The sequence below is a fragment of the Amblyomma americanum genome, chromosome 4 (assembly GCF_052857255.1).
Source record: "Amblyomma americanum isolate KBUSLIRL-KWMA chromosome 4, ASM5285725v1, whole genome shotgun sequence".
In the NCBI taxonomy this organism is placed as follows: domain Eukaryota; kingdom Metazoa; phylum Arthropoda; class Arachnida; order Ixodida; family Ixodidae; genus Amblyomma; species Amblyomma americanum.
This window is the reverse complement of record NC_135500.1, coordinates 202,833,816-202,852,738: the sequence shown is the minus strand read 5'-3', so window position 1 is coordinate 202,852,738 and position 18,923 is coordinate 202,833,816. Positions and strand designations below refer to the sequence as shown.

Genomic DNA, 18,923 nt, shown 5'->3' with positions numbered 1-18,923 from the left:
AGAGGAGTTTCCAAGGATTGACCGGCCCCATTCGTTTCACATCGGATGGTTGCAGGATTGACTACAAAGTGCATATTGTCCAGTTGAACACTACGAACGAAGCGTTCAAGGTGAGCGGTAATAAAGATATCGCATTTATTTTTAGTACGAAGTTTTCTAGGCTTCTAGCTGGAAGCCGCAGATTTTTAATAAAACGCTTTTCTTTCTGTCTATGCTTACTTCTTGCTGTAAATACTAGCCACCTTCGTGAACTGCGCTGTAATATCCTTGTATCCAGTTCAGAAGCAATTGTTTTATTGTTGGGAGTGGCTGCGCAACTTTCATGATAATGACAATGTCGGATGAAAATGCGCGTGCAGAGAGCAGCCTTCTATGTCATAAGCATCTCTCGTCAGTAGTGTTAGAAAATAGGTAAACGGAAATAATAGAAATGCGCGAAAAGAAATCATGAACATAACGTGGTGTGAAATGACTCTTGTTATTTAACAAAGTGGTTATAAATTACTCGGCTTATAGTGCAGTACTGATGCCTGAAATATTCACGTTTTATTAAAAAGTGTACGAAATTTGTGATACTCGACGATAGAAGTGTTTTTGAACAGCATAAAAGGGTTTTTTAACCACATAAAAGTGTTTTTGAACCACTTAAAAGGGTTTTGTGCTGTCATTGCGTTGTCATTGTAACGATATCGTTTGGAACTGCTACATGCCACGGTTCTGTGGTGTGCTAGCCGTGTCAGGTTTAAGAGAAACAGACATGCAATGTATTGTTTATCTTCCATCGCAGAACCATAAAGATTCACCAAAGAGTGGCTTGTAAGCTGCGAACAAGGTCCTGAAAAAAAAAAGAATCACTCTATATCATTATCAAACTGCGATATTTCAAAAAAGAAAAAAGTTCAAAAAACACTTCCAGCTTATCCTTTTCGGTATGCAAGTTCATAGCCCAGAAGCTCTCAAGTAGTTACTTCATGAGTGGTCGCGTGAAGCTTTAAAATAGATAAAAACTGGCTCTGTACTACAGCTGTCAGTACCAGATGCCCAGAACCTTTGTGCTTCTACTACAGGTGGCGGAGTGGTCTGACACCAAGGGATTCGAACCCGTGGTAAAGCCTCCGAAGCCTCTGGTCAACGAGACCGAAGAGCTGAACAAGGACAGGGTGTACCTGGTGCAAAGCGTCCTGGTGAGTACGGCATTCTACGCGCGGCTTTCGACAATGTTTGTCCAGTACTTCTGTCCGATTTCCTGATTACGTTGACGACTTCGTTTTGGGGATTCTTTACAACGCCGCTCACAAACCACCATTAATATTTTTTTTTCAGCCTGTGTCGAGGGTCGTTAAATGCTTGATACGAAATTATCGAAAGGCTAAGCAACTTACTTTACGCGCATGTTCATTTGTATTGCAAAAAAAGATTTTTTTCCTAGCAGAGCATTTTAAAGGCCTTATAATATATAATTTAGACATGAAAAAACCTAACCTAACCTAATCAAATTTACCCCGACTTAACCTAACTTAAGCCAACCCAACCTAACCTAACCTAACCTAGCCTAACCCAACCCAACACAACCTAACCTAACCTAACCTAACCTGTCCCAACCCAACCTAACCTAACCTAGCCTAACCTAGCCTAACCTAGCCTAAACCAACCCAACCCAACCTAACCTAACCTAACCTAACCCAACACATTTAAACCATCAGACGTTCATGCCTGACAGATATGTTCGGTGGTGATAGCCCAACGCTCACACACAGTTCACGAGTGCTAAAAAGTGAGTTTGTGTTTTCCCCACCAGTGTATCTAGTATAGGCAACGAGATCCATGACGACTGATTGCAGGACAAGCCGTACCTGATGGTGAAGGACTCAGGTGATGGGCCGGAACGCACCGGAAATGACCGCTACGAAGGCTACTGCAAGGATCTGATGGAGGCCATTGCCAAGGAGCTGCAGATCAAATACGAACTCAAGGCCGCCGAGGAGACGGTGTACGGACGTCGGGACCATAAAGTCCAGGGTGGCTGGACGGGGCTCATCGGCCAAGTTGTACGAAAGGCAAGTCTTTGTTGCACCACCCGCCTCGCATGCATGCAAAGCGCGGATGATTACAGTGTGCATGTCCGGTTATTGACAACGGAGGAAACATTTAGGCACTATGATCTGCATTAATGAGCCGGCAACGTTAAGTAAAGTTGTTTTGAAAGCCATCTTGAGGAGCTCCTTGATTTAGAGAGTTAGATAGAACATTAGTACATGAAAGTGGAAAAATAATTTATTTTATTTTGTAAGGCTTTCAGCGGTGGGCTACATATTCCATTTTTTGGCCACCGAAAGTGCAGTCTGTACCCGAGAGCAATTCAACAGCAAACAATGGCAGTTACCTTTTTGTTTTGCTCCGAATAGGACAATGGACACCATCCTTTTTGCTGAAAGAGGGGTTGTGAGAAAAAAAGAGAGCAACAGCTGCAACAGTGCAGCAACAGCCGCACTTGGAATTTGTGTTCTGCTTGTGCATCTGCGCTGTCTTTGAGTCATAGGAATGTTGCGTGTTTCCTTTCGACTGCGTGACGACGAGCATTTACCTCTTCTGGTTACAACCCTACGCGCTATGAACGCTCTTGTGGAAGGCTACGAATTACGTTTGAAATTCTTAATAGGTATAGCAAAACTTATGCGTGTCTAATCCTGCTTTTCCTTGGTGCTAAAACTTTGCCGCGTCATCGAGAAAGTTGGTCGTTAAATGCGCCGCCTCCAAGACGTCGTTTTCTTCCATAGTGTCCTATGGTGATCGTGCGCAGTATCTAATGAATAAGGCAATGTGAATGAGTAGAATAAAACATCCAACAACTTCTCGTGGCGTAAAACTATAACGGGACAGGTATCGCTATTAGGGCGCTTGGCTACTGATCCGGAGTTTCCGGGTTCGAACCCGGCCGCGGCGGCTGCGCTTTTATGGAGGCAAAACGCTAAGGCGCCCGTGTGCTGTGCGATGTAAGTGCACGTTAAAGATCCCCAGGTGGTCGGAATTATTCCGGAGCTCTCCACTACGGCACCTCTTTATTCATTTCTTTCATTCCCTCCTTTATCCCTTCCCTTACGGCGCGGTTCAGGTGTCCAACGATATATGAGACAGATACTGAGCCATTTCCTTTCCCCGAAACCAATTATTATTATCGCTAGAGACAAATAATGAGAACGAGACGTAGTGGTGACGCCGGGTTTCCTATGCGCGTTTGCAGCCTTACTATCTCGACTCCTGCAACTCATAACAGCGTTGCTTATTGAATAATAAACGACCTAATCAGCCACGTGCGTGAAATATGTGTACCCCTCCTAGTGTTTGCACCATGTGCCCTGTGAATGAATTTCAGCTCTAAAGCTTAGCGCTGTCTATGCGTTCTTCCGTTTTCGTGTCAGCTCTTTCGCTATTTGCAGCCTTCAGTATTTCTTACCAACTTACCCAGTATCGATGCTAATAATAATAATAATTGGTTTTGGGGGAAAATAAATGGCGCAGTATCTGTCTTATATATCGTTGGACGCCCGAACCGCGCCTTAAGGGAAGGGGTAAAGGAGGGAGTGAAAGAAGAAAGGAAGAAAGAGGTGCCGTAGTGGAGGGCTCCGGAATAATTCCGACCACCTGGGGGTCTTTAACGTGCACTGACATCGGACAGCACACGGGCGCCTTAGCGTTTTTCCTCCATAAAAACGCAGCCGCCGCGGTCGGGCTCGAACCCGGGAACTCCGGATCAGTAGCCGAACGCGCTAACCACTGAGCCACCACGGCGGGCAGTATCGATGCTTGAGCAACGATTTCAGTCCATGCCGTGGCGCGCAGGAGGTGGACATGGGCGTTGCGGCCACCCGGGTGACAGCCGAGCGCCGCGAGGCGGTGGACTTCAGCCAGCCCTTCATGGAGACCGGTACGGCGGCGCTCGTGCTGCGCCAGGAGCCCGTGCTGGGCCGCGGCATGCTCACCTTCCTGGCGCCCTTCTCGTTCGAGCTGTGGATCTTCGTCGTGTCCGGGCTGGCCGTCGTGATGCTCGTCATGTTCCTCGTGAGCTTCTTCACGACCCGCGCCTCGGCCGCCCACGAGAAGCCCGGCGTCGAGCGCCACACATCGGGCACGCTCTTCAAGAGCCTCTGCTATACGCTCGAGGCCTTCACGCCGCACTACATTGACTCCTACTACGCCAGGTGAGCCCCCCCCCCCCCCCCCCCGTTAATGAGAGCCGAGTGCGTGCGAAGCTCGACCCAAGTCCAGCATTCTCGGGCAAAAATTACGAAAATTGAAAAACTGCACGACACTCATGTAAATATTGAAGGTAATGGTCGATTATGCTGATAAGTAGCATAATCTTTCTCTTAAAGTGTTTCCATAAATCGCATGGAACAGTTAAGACTATCACAAAAAACAACGGGGAACACTTTAACGATAGCAAAAAGTGAATAGAAAAAAAATACAAGACTGCTGTCGGGTGATCTGCGGATATATTGATTGTTATAGTCAAATCTTACATTATATAAAAAAATTGCGTTCATAAACAGTTTCCCGCTCAAAAATTCTTTTGTCTAGAATTAATGGATAGTATAAAAATGAATCGATGCAGTGGTTCCTTTGCTATAACCAGTTGTTCTTTATGGCACCTTATAATCACCTCTGTGGTACGTGTGCTGCAAATAATCAAGAAGATTTAGTTTGATAGCGCATTACTCATTGCGCCGCTTAATTTAATTTAGGTGCCGCATGTTCCGGAAAATAAAAATTATATGCCGTTAAGATGTGGTGCACTGCTTTAGACCATCCGACTGTGGTGTGTTGGGCTTCACTGCGCCTTCGGCTTAATGTACGCGTGAAACTCTCCTCAGTGCCCGTTACTTTTGAGCGAGTGCAATGCTTATTATTGTCCAGAAATGTCTTCCCGACAAGAATCGGCAAACATTATAGTAAAGGCTAAACATGTCCGATGTCTAAGCGCTCGATAGGCTTAATTTTCTGGTGCCCTGTTAACGTCCCGAAGGTTGAACTTGGGCTTTGTCATTAATGATGGCGCTGCTTGCTGCAAGGCTATCGCAACTATTAGTTTGCTGCACGTTGTTAAATAAACTTTCGTTAAATTTTCCGTAAAGGTTACGACGCACAAGCGCCGTTCACAGCTGTATAATGGTTGTCAATAACAGTGGAAAATGAGGAAATTGTGACTTGAATTTCGTCCCGAATGTGTCCACCTATTTTTGTTCATTGAGCTGTTTTCAGGTCCGAAAGTCATTCAGTAAAAATTCTGAACTTTATTATATGAATGTTATTACCACATTTTTCGTACGGCGATATCAGAGCTTTATTATATCTCATCCGAAGTATTGGGCGTGAAAAAATATTGCGGATAGAGCACGCTGCTTCATGCCGCGAGCAGGTCCATTGCCGGCCGGGTGATCGGAAACGTGTGGTGGCTTTTCGTGGTGTTCGCCTTCTCGGCCTACACGGCTAGCCTTATCCCGTTCCTGTCCACCGAGACGGTGTCCCGACGACTCGTCAACGTCCACGACCTCGCCGACCAGACAGCCGTCGAGTACGGATTCACCCGAGATTCGTCAGCCAGAAACTACTTCGAGGTACGCGAAGCGCATCAAGGTCGTGAAGTAATTAGCGACGCGTTTCTACGCCAATACATTCCTCGCTTTTCTTGTAAATCTTCGGGACAGTAATTCACACCACGCTTCAAGACATTATACATTTCCCGATGTAACCATTACCGTTCTTGCTGCTGCAACGTTTGCTGCACCTTTAACGGAACAGACCCTAAAACGAAATGTAGGAGTACATGATGTGAGTTATGGGAAAAAAGCAGTTAAAACATTTCATCCCGCTAAAGTGACCCATAAACATTGCGTATTGTAGTATAGGACATTGAGCTATTGAAATCTTTCGTCAATAACATTACAACACAAAAGTGCAAATCTGTCACTGAAAGAAATTGAAAATGCTGCGCTTCTATTGGAGAGAAATAAAGCTTCTCTGGAACACCGAATACAGTGTTATGACACCCATTAAGTATATCAGGCAATCGGGGACAACAGCTGGGTCAGAGTACTTCGAATGCGTCGGCAGGCAACTGTAAGCCATTCAAGGCAGCAATGTGGCTAGTTGGTTGTACATTTGATGAGAACAACGCGCTACACACGGCGAAAAAAAACAACTGAAACGACGGACACCGGACAAGCGCGTTCTAACAACTGAGATTTATTCCGGTACGAGTGCACATAAATACATTTCATGCACATGCTGAAAACAATCAATTTATTGCCACCGGCTGTGTCAAAAGCTCCTTCGTTTCTTGATTAGATCTAACTCTCACTTGAAAACAACACTGAGGATGTGCTTACGCACTCGTCTTCAGCGGCCTCCAATATATCTCAAAGGCTTCTTTTATTTCTCTTTCTTTCTTGTTCCTTGCACGAGCTAAAATTGCAGTCCGTTCAAAGTAAGGTGAACATTTGTGATTTACGCAATGGGGGCAAGGTTTCCAAGATTCGTTATTTTTTCTAAGTTATTAGTGTGCTCTTTTAACCTGATACATCTGCCTGATTGACCTATGTAACTCAGGCCGCATGACAAGAAAATTTTGCAGACAATACCGGTAACAAATTCTACGAACTTTTCTTATTGTGCGATACCACATGTGTTAGCAACTTTTTTCCTCGATTTACTCATTTCATTACAAAGGCTGACTAATTTTCGGGGTGCGGTAAACACCAGGGAACATCGTATCTGTTCATATCATAAAGAAAGTTGCGAAAAGAAAGTAGCAAACAGATATGATGTTCCCCTGGTGTTTACCGCACCACGGAAATTAGTGAGCCTTTGTCATGAAATAAATAAATTCAGGAAAAAAGTTGCTAACACATGTGGTATCGCACCCCAAGAAAAGTTCGTAGAATGTGCTACTGGTATAGTCTACAAAACTCCCTTGTCATGCGGCGTAAGTTACATAGGTCAATCAGGAAGATGTCTAAACACCAGGTTGAAAGAGCACAGTAATAACTTAGGAAAAATAATGAATCCTGGAAACCTTGCCCTCATGGCGCAAATCACAAATGTTCACCGTACTTTGAACGGACTACAATTTTAGCTCGTGCAAGGGACAAGAAAGAAGGAGAAATAAAAGAAGCCTTTGAGATATGGGAGGCCGGTGAAGACGAGTGCGTAAGCACTCCGTCGGTGTTGCTATCAGGTGAGGAGTTAGATCTAATCAAGAAATGAAGGAACGTGTGACACAGCCGGTGGCAATGAATTGATTGTTTTGAGCATGTGCATGAAATGTATTTATGTTCCCTCGTACCAGAATAAATCTCGGTTGTTAGTGCGCGCTTGTGCTGTGTCCGTCGTTTCAGTTGCCGCTTTTGTCCGTGTGTAGCGCGTTATTCCCATCAAATGTAAGCCATTACTGAGAGAATAGTGTGACAGAGACGGACACTTAGCAATTGGCTGTGTGTTTTGATGGGCGCGTCCCGGGTCTTTTGCGTCTTGTTCTTTGGCCCCCTTCACTAATTGCTTTCACTAATTACATTGACTCAAAGCTAATTCACTTGCGCTAGTTTCTTTTGGCGCATGCGCTTCTAGCGCAGAGTGTTTCGTAACACAACGCTGCTGCTTCAATTCTGTCGCAGAACCCGAACCTCAACTCGAGCGTGCACAAGCGCATGTGGGAGACGATGAACAAGAAGCCCAACGTGTTCACCGGCTCGGACGGCGAGGGAATCGAGCGGGTGCGCTCGTCGAAAGGCCACTACGCCTTCTTCATGGACGCCAACAAAGTGGATTACGTGAGCAGTCAACGACCCTGCGACACGGCCAGGCTGGGCCAGCCGTTCGCCCGACGTCACTTCGCCGTGGCGCTGCCCAAGGACTCCGCCCTCAGGTAGAAACGCTGTGACGTACGTTAAACAACTCTCTCTCTGAGTGGAATCGTGTAGTTAAAACTTAAAGACACGTGTTTGAGGAGCGTGACGTGAAAGAATGATTGGCAGCTCCGGCGATAATGGCACTCCACTCTAGTTATCATGATCGTCAAAGCTATACAACATCTGCTTCAAGGCTGTCCCTGGGAGACCTTTCCAATGGCGGTGATTCCGTGATTGCTTCTTTCATCCGTGCATTTTTTTTTCTTTGCCTTCCCCTCGTTGTTCTGCAGTCCAACGGATTTCTGTTGGTTCCTTTGTCGAGCTTTCTGTCCGTTGTACGCGTAGGGCATCCTGCCCGTAATAACGTAGCCTGTTTTTTTCCCTAAATTGATCAGTCGTGTCTTCTGCACTGGCTAGTTCTCTGACCTGTAATGAGAGTTTGACGTGACGGGAAATGGCTTCCCGAACGTCCGCCGCTGTTTCCAGGGGCGGGCGCTGCCTGTGACTTTGAACACTGTTCTTTCTCCGCACGTGATGAGGCAGTTACGCTGGTCTATGTGGTCCATGAGCTTCAGTGTCGTGTGCTTAATTGGGGGGTTCATACACGCGTGCGCATACATAAAATAACCACTGATAAAACGTGAGTTCTAGTCGTGAAAGTGCCGTGGATGTCTCTCTCACCTCACCTGGTGCAGGAAGCCACTGGACCAAGCAATCGCAAAGCTTGCGGAGAGCGGAGAGCTGGAAAAGCTAAAGAGCAAATGGTGGTCTGAGAAGTCCGTCTGCCATGTACCCTTAAAGAAGGTGAGCCTTGTTTGGAAATGAAAGCAGCTCACATTTGGTTCTTCCTGAGCTTTGCAAGCAAATTTATTCCGACACTTCCCATCGCTTTGTAAGGTCCGCTACACGGTTCCCATGAGGAAAGCCACCTGCATTCCTTGAATCATGTTTTGTTTAAAGTAGTCTCTGAGCAAATCTATCTATGTTCTGCGCTATTAACTGCGTGTTCATTTTGTTTTTCTGAAAGAACTACTGCACAATGTTGTTTTTCGCACGCACCACAACTCGAGGCTACTTCAAGGCCCAACATGGTTGGCTCGTTTGAGGCGGGAGCCATTAAATTTAAATACCAGATCAGATTTGAGAGACCTTCTTTATGGCTTGAAACTTAAAAACACAGTTGAGATCATACATGTCCTCATACACATTGGACACTAGCCACGCGTAGTCGTTTGCATTCAGCAATTTATCCGGATGAATCACGTACGGCCGTTGACGGGTAGAGGACAGAGGCCTGGTGCTATACCCTAGGCTGAACTCTTCGTATGGTTGGTGGCCCCAAAGCTGTGAGGTGGGGTAGAGGCCGTGAAAAGGAAGCGGGCCACGCGGACAATTATTTCATCTGAAATGCGATGTCAGTGCACGTTAAAGATCCCCGGGTGGTCGAAATTATTCCGGAGCCCTCCACTACGGCACCTCTCTCTACCTTTCTTCTTTCACTCCCTCCTTTATCCCTTCCCTTACGGCGCGGTTCAGGTTTCCAACGATATATGAGACAGATACTGCGCCATTTCCTTTCCCCCAAAACCAATTATTATTATTATTATTATTAACCGGCGAGCCACCGCAGGTCATGAAGTAGTATGCCGGCACTGCAACCCACTGAAATTATTTGAAACCCATGACTAAACCCAGTTTCCCCTCCGCAGGAGAGTCTCGTGATGCCCTTAGAGAACTTCTTGGGCGTGTTCTTCATCCTGGGCGGAGGAGTGGCGCTGGGCCTGCTCGTGGGATTCATCGAGATCGTGTACCGCGCATGCGCGCGCAGTTCCTCATGTGCCAAGGTACGCCACAAGAACCAAAGTGTTTAGTAGCACGTACATCCTTTCATAAAAGTTCGGAACCCAATGGATGCACTTCGACCTAAACCGTGTTCAGGTCCTCTCCTAGCCTCCGTGGAAGTTTTATGTTACGAAGGGGCAAGGATGAGACGTACTCTAACCTTCAAGAAATCTCCAAGACTGACCATGCGTAGCAACTCACACAGCATGACCTAGAATGAAACCCATTGGGCGCTTTACTTTTGACAAAGGCTGCACAGTCATGGACAAATGTATGCGGGATGGGCATTCGCGGAAAAGAATTTATTTATGCGTCGCCTCACTTGGTAGTCAGCTGGAGCTCTTTTGAGCCGATTGAGCACGAATGCCCGCTTACGCTTGTAGGGGGTTTATTGACTTAGTTTTCCTGACTGTGCTAAAAAAATTTTCTGTGGATGCATATCCTGGAAACGTTTGTTCATGACTGTATCGTGATGCCTTATGCAGAAAACTTGCGAAAAGCATTTTAAAGCGCCTAGTTGGCGCGGACCTGGAAAAAGAAAACTGGCTCCTTACCTTATTTGCATTTTCTTGGTGGCCAGTTCATCGTAACGGGACAAATGACTTGTGTCAGCAGGAGAAAAATTGTTACGGCTTAACTAGTTTCCATCAAGATAAGTCAAAAGCTGCTATACGGATACAGGCGCCTGTAAACGCGACTGATGTTTATTGACAAAAACTTCCTCGTACAGTTTTCAAGGCTATCCCTATCACACATTTTTCCCCTGTCACACATTTTCCCAAATGGCAGGAACAAAAATCTCACTGTTTTTATCAATTTTTAGTTCACTTTTTTGTCACTTTGATTACAAAGGCTCGGGATGAGGACTGTTAGTTCGCTAGCAGATAACAACTATTCTGAGTTCGTATAGTTCCTGGCTCCGCATTGTAATGTGTAACATCTAAGCAACTTTCAACAAATGAAAAGGAGAATGAATAACCTATTTTATGCAAATGCCTCCATAAACGCTACATGAGGCACAGGTGAGGGTACCTACTGGTGCCGGACTACCAACTAATTTATTCTCAGGCCAATGGGCCAATTGCAGTCGTTCATTTCGTGAAAAACAAAACCAAAAGAGAGCATGACAGATTTTTCAAAGCTATGCACCCTCTTCTTTTCTTTTCCATTTTTAGTCTTTTATTCAAGCCGTAGTTTGGCGCTGCTGTGAGTCAGTCTAGGCCTTATATAGAACCAGTCTTTATTGTCTGCTTCGCGTAGTTTTTTGTGGCAATTATTGAGCAATTAAAAAAACAATCCCAACGTAAAGTTTTTATTGAAGACGTCAACCTTGTGCCTCGTAGTGCGCAGCGTTGGAGGTGAGGATATCTGGCAAATAGTAGCGCAACAAAGATTTTTGTTCCTCTACTTCTCTCACGGACTGTCGCAGAAAGAAAATTCAAGTGTGCTTACATTTCTATGGACGCAAACGTGCTATTGGTCTCAATGGTGAACTTCAACTTCGCTCAGAGAACCAGTTTTTTTTTTTTGCAGGTGTCGCTTTAACACGAACATAGGCAATCGTTTTCTTGTGTCACTGGCCTCGATACCAGAAATGCGTTTAGAATCGAGCGTGCTTGGAATTGGGAGTTTGCCTTCCTTTTGCCATTACCGTTCACGATAGCAGCCAAAGGCAGGCGTCATTTAAAATCTCGGGTTTCAATTACGTAACCGTCGCATCGACCCCGCAGCTTTGACTCTGTCGGGTTTGAGCATTTTGTTTGTAATCATTCAGGTGAGGTGAGGTCCGTTATAGGGGAGCATCTTGTTAGCCTCTGCGGAAAATGTTCGGCTCAAAACACTGAAAGGGAACATGCCACCTATCTCGTGGCTATAACTCTTTAAGCATACTGTCTCGTGGCGATAGGACCCAAAGCAAAAACTGTGAAAAGCGACCATGGATCAAATATGCACCAAGGTGATGTTAACACGCTCGTTGCAGGGAGAATGTCCTGAGGGAGCACCGACGGAGGAAGCCCAGATCCCCGAAAAGGAGTTCATCGACCAACCGCTGGCCTGCGCGTAACTGGTGTACGATGGTCGCACGGCAATGCTGTCCCCTGTGATGCTGACGCCATGGAGGCCACGCCCTAGCATTTATGACACATTTAACTATGAGTCCCCGGCAACGATGCCATTCAGGCTTTCGGTTGAACCGTATCCCCTCTTAACCTTCATCTCGTCTACCTTCAGACATTGCCGACTGACATGTGTTCTTTCTCCGCACTGATGGTAATTGTATTGATGCCTTGCGCAAGATATGATTTTGGTATGGTAAGATGACTTTAATAAGAGAAATGATTTTTATTTAACACAAACGTCAAGATTTGTTAGACTGGCTTCGAGTGAGTCACCCTGGTTACCTAATCATTATTCCGCTCATGATGACTGATTATGCAACCTCTTAGGCGACATGAGATTCTGCATTCCGATCATGTGAATCTAAAAATTCTCCCCTTTGCTGTCGGGCCGTGCTCACCTCACCTTCGTTTCAGCTTTACTAACCTTAGCCGCGAAGAAAGCTGCCAACGACACAAACCTACATGCATCGTGTGTGTTTTTATACAAAACTTCGCTTACGCGAGGCCAGTACTTGATGGTCAAATGCTCACAAAGTGTTGAACAAGTTTTTACCTTAGTCTTGATAGCTGTTTGTATGTTGTGAAAATGAAAAGTGAAATGTTATATAACGGTGTCTTGTAGCATACACATCTGTCTCACATGCTTCGTGTTCACTCATGATATAAGAACATTGCGCCTGTACCGAACGCTTCACTCAAGGCACGAGTATCGTCAGTGTGAACTGTCATTGACGTGAGCACTTATACTGGAGTTCAGATCCAGACATTTAGGTGGTGGGAACATTAAACGCTATCCAAAATAAAGATCTTGCACTATTAATGCTATGTGAAATTGTTTAGGCTTCGAGCTTGATTTGGAATATCTGAAAATTGCATTGCAAGCACCTGAAAACCTTGACGAGCAGCTTCATGCTCGTCAAGTGACCGCAACATTCATTTTATGTTTGGAGCTCAAATTTGCCAAACTGAAGTCTCTGAACGAAACAAAAAATTGCAGATTATGGCGTTTTAAAAAATTCTAAATGTACATAATCTTAGCACTGCGTCAGGAGTTTTGCGAACGACGGGTGAAGATTTATAGGGTGTTAGTGAGGGCACTGAATCTCATTTTAATGAACTTACGTCCCCAAGACACTGCCATTATTACCTGTAGGTGGCCAAATTTGTGTATGAATTGTCTTCTCTATATTATGGCTCAGTTGGTACAGCGGCTCTTTTTGACACCGAAGGCTGGACGCGGTTACCCGTACTGTTGTCCTCTGTCCGAGCACCCGTGTGGAGGCACACATTCAAGCGTCGAGCAGTCAGCTGTCTACGCACTGGTAAAAAGTACTGCTGCTGTATTTACCGATGCAGGCTAAATAACACCCTTTTTTTTCAGGTTTTACATTGCTTCGGAATCCCTCGCTTTTCAGTTAGGATATTAAGTACCAGACTTAATAAAACCATGTGACAACGTAGCTGAACCTTAGGGGTGATTACTCTGCAGTAGCATTTTTTTTCGTTGTGTGTACTCTGAGATTTAACCCTCTACAGATTTCAAGGCTAAATGAAGTTGTTATATTCTGTTTTGTGAAACGGTTTAGTTTGTTGACTTGTTCGACGTGTGCGAGAGAACAGCAATTTAAAATGATAATAGGTATTTAAATAAAGAAATATTGACATCTGTATTGTGGCTAAAGTCGGTTCAACGGTGGACAGGTTGTTGGATAGCTTATGGTTACTGCCAACGAAGTCATTCATTTCTGGAATGAAAATGCATAAATGGTTATGTGCTTTGATTATTCTTTTTTTTCTATACTTCTCTAGATGAATGACCTTTAAAATGAATTAGCAAACGTTCTCTTCTATAGATTTTTGCATTTCCTCGGCAATAGTTTGATAGCCAACACGTGGAGCTTTCACGTGATGTTTTTCGTGTTCACACACTGTTTAACCCTGGTGCTGCAGTGAATAGGGTTGTGCTTGTTGGAGTGATGACATATTTGTATTTACTGTAACAGTCAGCCGAAACAAACAGTAGTTTTGCAGGCTCACTGACGGCGAAGTGCGCGAAATTTACTTGACACCTCCGTGCCGGCTTTGTCGACTGAAGACTGCGATTTAAAGTTGCTTCAAAAAACTTATGCGTATTAGCAGAAATTATGAAATCCCAGTTGATCCATCAGACTTTTCGGTATTGCAGTGCGTGCCATTGTGTTTTATGTCCCGAGCCATCAAGTGGGAAAAACTGAGTATTAAAACGCAGTCGAGTTGATTGTGAAGTTTTGTCCGATTCAGACCAATGCAGCTGTGTTCTGATCCTCTCCTCGCAGCCAAATACGCTTACTCACACGTGCGTGTATTGGAGTGGTAAATTCGTGTAATAATAGGTGAGTACATGCGTGTATTTACCATAGCACACCATCATGCGCGCACCTCATCGAATCGCGTATTCCTGAACACATTCACAACTCAAACCAATTTCGTGGTCCTGAATTTCGTGATGGACGCCGTATTGCTTAAACTTCGTGTTGAACACTACTGAATCTGGCAGCAATGATGTCCCATTGGTGTGCAGCCAAATAATTCACGACAATTCTGAGCTAATTAGCGGAACTAAATTATAAAACGCTAGCGGATTTACCAAAGCCACACCCGTAGATACTGAGAATAACAAATATACTGTCGTCAGATCAGTGGTAATTTTAACGTTTACACTACACCACGATGCTACACAAGCTATTACGCTGCCACTAGTGAAATTGCCTTTATAAAAATACCGGCTGCTCATTTTGCGCGTCCTTTGCAAAATATGATCAAACTAGTATGTCAGGTATACTGAAGAAAATTAATATTCTAAGCTATGTCTATTCGCCTTCCCTTAGATACTGTGTGAATATATGCGTATGCCCGAAGGAGAGCGATAGGAACCAATTTTTTTTTAATGTTGGCCTAGTATACTGCAAGGAAAGCATGAAGCGCTAAAATATACGCATCGTAGTTGATTAGCATCGAGGAACCTTGCTCACTCACTTTGGAATGCACTGAACAACCAGCAGGGCTATTACCGGCTTGAAAGAAGCGCGGATGCTGTTTTTGGGATGGCGTATCTCCGATTTCTATGTGTCAAGTGTGTGTTTTCAATAAAGTTCCAACCAATTTTGTTTCTACTGTCTCTTTACACGACATACCACAAGTTTTACAGCATTCATCACCGTTATTTTGTCGAATGTCGCTCAGCTGTGTCATCCAGATGCACCCCTGGACTAAAGACTAAAGGTATTAAGTTAAGCATTTTCTTTTGCTTATGCTCAACTGTATGGCAATGTTGGCTCCTTCAAATTACGCCGACTTCTCTTCGACAAATAAGCTTAAGGCGGCAGGTGTGAACTATGCGTGTATTCAGCATCACAGATGAAGAATTGTGGACAGGCATCAAAGAAACAAAAACAAGAAAAAAATGCTGATGGGCTAGCTCTGTTAGGTCAGGATATACGTAGACAAAGCGCGTCGACTTCTGGATCAAAAGAGTTAATATATGAAACCCGTGCATTTCCTACATGCGCCTTTATTCATGATGGAAACCCAGAGCCGCCATGGCGTCTTTGAAATCGTCTGCAGCTAGTTGTCGCTCACTTAATAGGCACGCATCAGGTCTGCGGTATCAGAAGCCGCAGCATCCAAACCCATATTCATATTGCACGTTTAGTATTGGAGATGGTATAAGATCGGACCGGACAAGTAGCTCTAATACAGATTGACCTTGCCAAGGCCTTTGATCAAGTTTGTGACGATTTCTTGTTTGCGGTCTTAGAGCATGCAAATATTGGACATGTATTGCTTAGGGGCATAAGACCATGCTCTAAGGAGTCCTCTTCAAGGCTGTTAACCAAGAGCTAACCAAACATATTCCATTGAAAATATCTGTTCGCCGAGGGAGTCCATTATCGCCTTTGTTGTTTGCCCTATATTTTGAACCCCTTTGCCTTAGTTTTATCATCTGCACATCTATGACTGAAGAAAAAGGAACGCCGACCAAAAGGTTGTTGTTTAAAACGAAGACGTTTCGGCTTCCATACGGAAGCCTTGATCACTGGGCGGAAAGCCCAAAGCACAAAGCTTAAGTACGTCGCAGTAATCGCCCCAGGCATCTTGCGTACGTAGGCGTACGTCTGTAGTTTGGATTATCGGGGATTCTGATAATCCCTGATAATCCAAACTACAGACAAAACCCTTAACCACAACGCAAGCCGAAACGTCTTCGTTTTAAACAACAACCTTTTGGTCGGCGTTCCTTTTTCTTCAGTCATGAATCTTCTACCCGACCAGACGAGTTTTCGTCAGACTTTAGATTTCTGCACATCTATCCGTGGTTTCTCTCTGGCGCAGTGTGAAATTAAGATTTTAGCCTATTCAGATGATGTCGCCCTCTTTAGTTCTGACAAAAAGAGTGTTCTTGAGACATTGCATTTGATTGAACACTTTTGAGAGGTATCAGGTGCGGCTCTTAATCTAGATAAATTGAAGGGGTGTTGGTTGGGCGATTGGGGTACAACGCCAAATCATTACGGTGGCATAAGCTGGGACTACGGGACCCTTCACTACCAAGGGGATCCTCTTCACCAAATTCGCAACAGCGGCGCCTACTGAGACTCACAGATAGTCTCCATGAGGCGAAAAACTCAGGCTTGGATGGGTAGGGAACTATCAGTGTTTGCTCGGGCTCAAGTCTGCAACATTTTATTATTTGCGAAACTTGCCTATGTGTTGCAGGTTCTCCACTGTGCGAGGAAGAAAGTGCAGGTTATGCACAAAATATTTGATACATTCGTATGGTGTTTCCAATGGGAACCCATGCGTCGCGATAACCTATTTCTTTCTCTAGAGTATGGTGGAATCGGTCTTGTTCACTTATTCGTGCATCTGCTTGTTTCGCGTTTTTTTTTTCTTTTTCAAATCGTCAAACCGCCTTTTTTTAGTAGCTGCGCTTATTAGACGTCTCAGTGGTCATTTGCTTTTTCTATTCGCACCGAAGGGACACACTTGTGAGGGGCCTTTATGGGGATTCCTTAAGGAAGTTGATGACACCTTCAATTTCTTCAATGTCCGTTTTTCTTTAGACTGCCTGTATAGCCTCTCCAGAAGGCAGATGACTTAGGCACTAACAGAGTATTTGTTCCCTGTACCGTTGTATCGGCAACCTTTTCTGGAGTTCCCTGACACCAGTGTTTTAAAATGTGTTAGGAGAATGCGCATTTCTTCTGCCGCAAAACATTCTTCTTTAAACTGCACACATCCACGCTGCCTGTGAAGGCATGGCTTCATGCTAAGGAGATGCTTGCGCCATGGATGGTGAACTGCCACCTGTGCAATACACCAGAGACAATTGACCATTGTTTTATTCTGTGTATTGATGCTGTATTCTTCTGGGACATTTTACAACGAACAATTAAGGACATTGACATCACACCCTAGAGTATGTTTTTTTTTTTTGCCTGTGTAGAAAAACTGTGTTGTGCCATATGTTCTGTTTATGCTGCTGGGACTATTTAGACTCTGGAATAGCCGCATGATTGACCGCCACGCCGAATCACCATGGTCGTCGAAATCTTTGTTTCATGAACAATGCGCTTTGGTGCGGGGAGTATATACTGCTGTGCAAGAGCCGCCTAGCTGGCTCCCCTATCTGGATGCATGTGTGTGCCTCCCAGACCTTTGATGTTTTGGAAGGAGGGGTCATGCAGAGGTGAGGTGGCCTAATGTTTTGCGGCGTAAGCCTGCTTAGACTTTTCTTTTCGGCCCTCTCTACATGCAATAAAGAAAAAAAGAGCCGTCATGGCGGAGTGGTAGCGTCTCCGCCTCAAACGCGAAAGGCTCTGGCTCGATTCCCAGCCTCGACACAGGCTTTTTTTTTATTCAGTGAGTGTGCGGGGGTTTCGTGGCTGCTATAGATAGCGCCACAGAATACGCTTGTGAGCGGTTAAGCGCGTAAGGGCGGGTAATGGAAAGGGTGGCTCCGCAGCGAGGCACGGTGTGACGTCATGCCAGATGGCGAGGCCAGTGCGCGGCGTCCGCCAGCTGCAGCCGTTGCTAGGCAACGGCTCTGTGCCTCCTCTTCAGGAGTGCCACAGCGAAATCGTAAGTTCGTGGCCAACGTACTTCTCGCTACAAAAGTATCAACATCGATGTCATGGCGGAAGGTCAACGACCCCGACATCTCGGTGGCTGCTGCTCAAGCTGTGATGAGCGAAGTAGTCATCTTGTTCGTCTAGCGACAAAACTGTATCAACAACCTTGTGGAAGTTTCGGAGTGCCGCATCCTTCCCTGGCCGGCGAGGCGCGCCGTGGAAACGCAGGAAAGCGGACGCTTTCCTCCTTCCCCAAGGGCGAGTAGCCAGAAGGTCAGCTCGAGAGCGCTGCGCCGCCTCCTTCCTCAAACCGGTCGCAAGCGCGCTCCGCCAGGCGCCGCCGGAGCGGTCGCTGATTGGCCGAAAGTGACAACGGGCAAGTGCGCCGACGGCCGTGGTCGGAGGGAGACTTCAGCGAGCCGCGACAGCGAGAGGATGTGAAATAATTACCTCCCTTCTTCCCTCCTTGTTGTCGCCATCTTTCCCCGTCAGCCTCACGACCAAGCCAAACGGCAAGGGTCGCAGATCCAGCAGCCAGCGATTTGGAAGACCGCAATAAACGTTTGGCCCCGGGCAAAGCGTCCCGTTCCGTGTTGTTCTTATTTCGCATTTCGGCTGCGCCGCCGTGAGAACGGCCGGGCGTGGTGTGCGATACCTGGAGCTCGGAGTTCACGGCCGAGACCTCAAAGGAGGCTCAGCGGCCTAGTAGGAACCTCCCCCCCCCCCCCCCCCCCCATTCTTGTTTTGCCCTCTGACAGCGCCTATTCCAAAGGTCACTGTGCCCTTTAAGGTACCACTTCATTTGGTACCAATGAGAGAATAATTGCTAATACTTGTTCGACATCGTTCTTTTGTTCATTTTTTTAACCTTGCTCAGGGAAAACTTCTTTTTAGGCAGTGTCGGGGATAGGCCTAAGCGCAGAGGAAAAAATTCAGACCCTTATACG

At 45.6% G+C, this 18,923-nt stretch overlaps 1 protein-coding gene across 1 annotated transcript in view; it reads left to right on the top strand.

Annotated features, from left to right (window-relative positions):
• LOC144129094 (glutamate receptor 1-like) overlaps window positions 1-15,011 on the top strand; it is a 29,088-nt gene extending 14,077 nt beyond the window's left edge. The window contains exons 7-15 of the mRNA XM_077663005.1: window positions 3-110; window positions 1,068-1,184; window positions 1,842-2,057; window positions 3,841-4,199; window positions 5,417-5,615; window positions 7,671-7,921; window positions 8,600-8,708; window positions 9,614-9,748; window positions 11,728-15,011. Of these exons, the coding sequence (XP_077519131.1) occupies window positions 3-110; window positions 1,068-1,184; window positions 1,842-2,057; window positions 3,841-4,199; window positions 5,417-5,615; window positions 7,671-7,921; window positions 8,600-8,708; window positions 9,614-9,748; window positions 11,728-11,811 (1,578 nt within the window). The 3' untranslated portion in view covers window positions 11,812-15,011. The remainder of the gene's footprint in view (window positions 1-2; window positions 111-1,067; window positions 1,185-1,841; window positions 2,058-3,840; window positions 4,200-5,416; window positions 5,616-7,670; window positions 7,922-8,599; window positions 8,709-9,613; window positions 9,749-11,727) is intronic.
• Window positions 15,012-18,923: the final 3,912 nt, after the last annotated feature.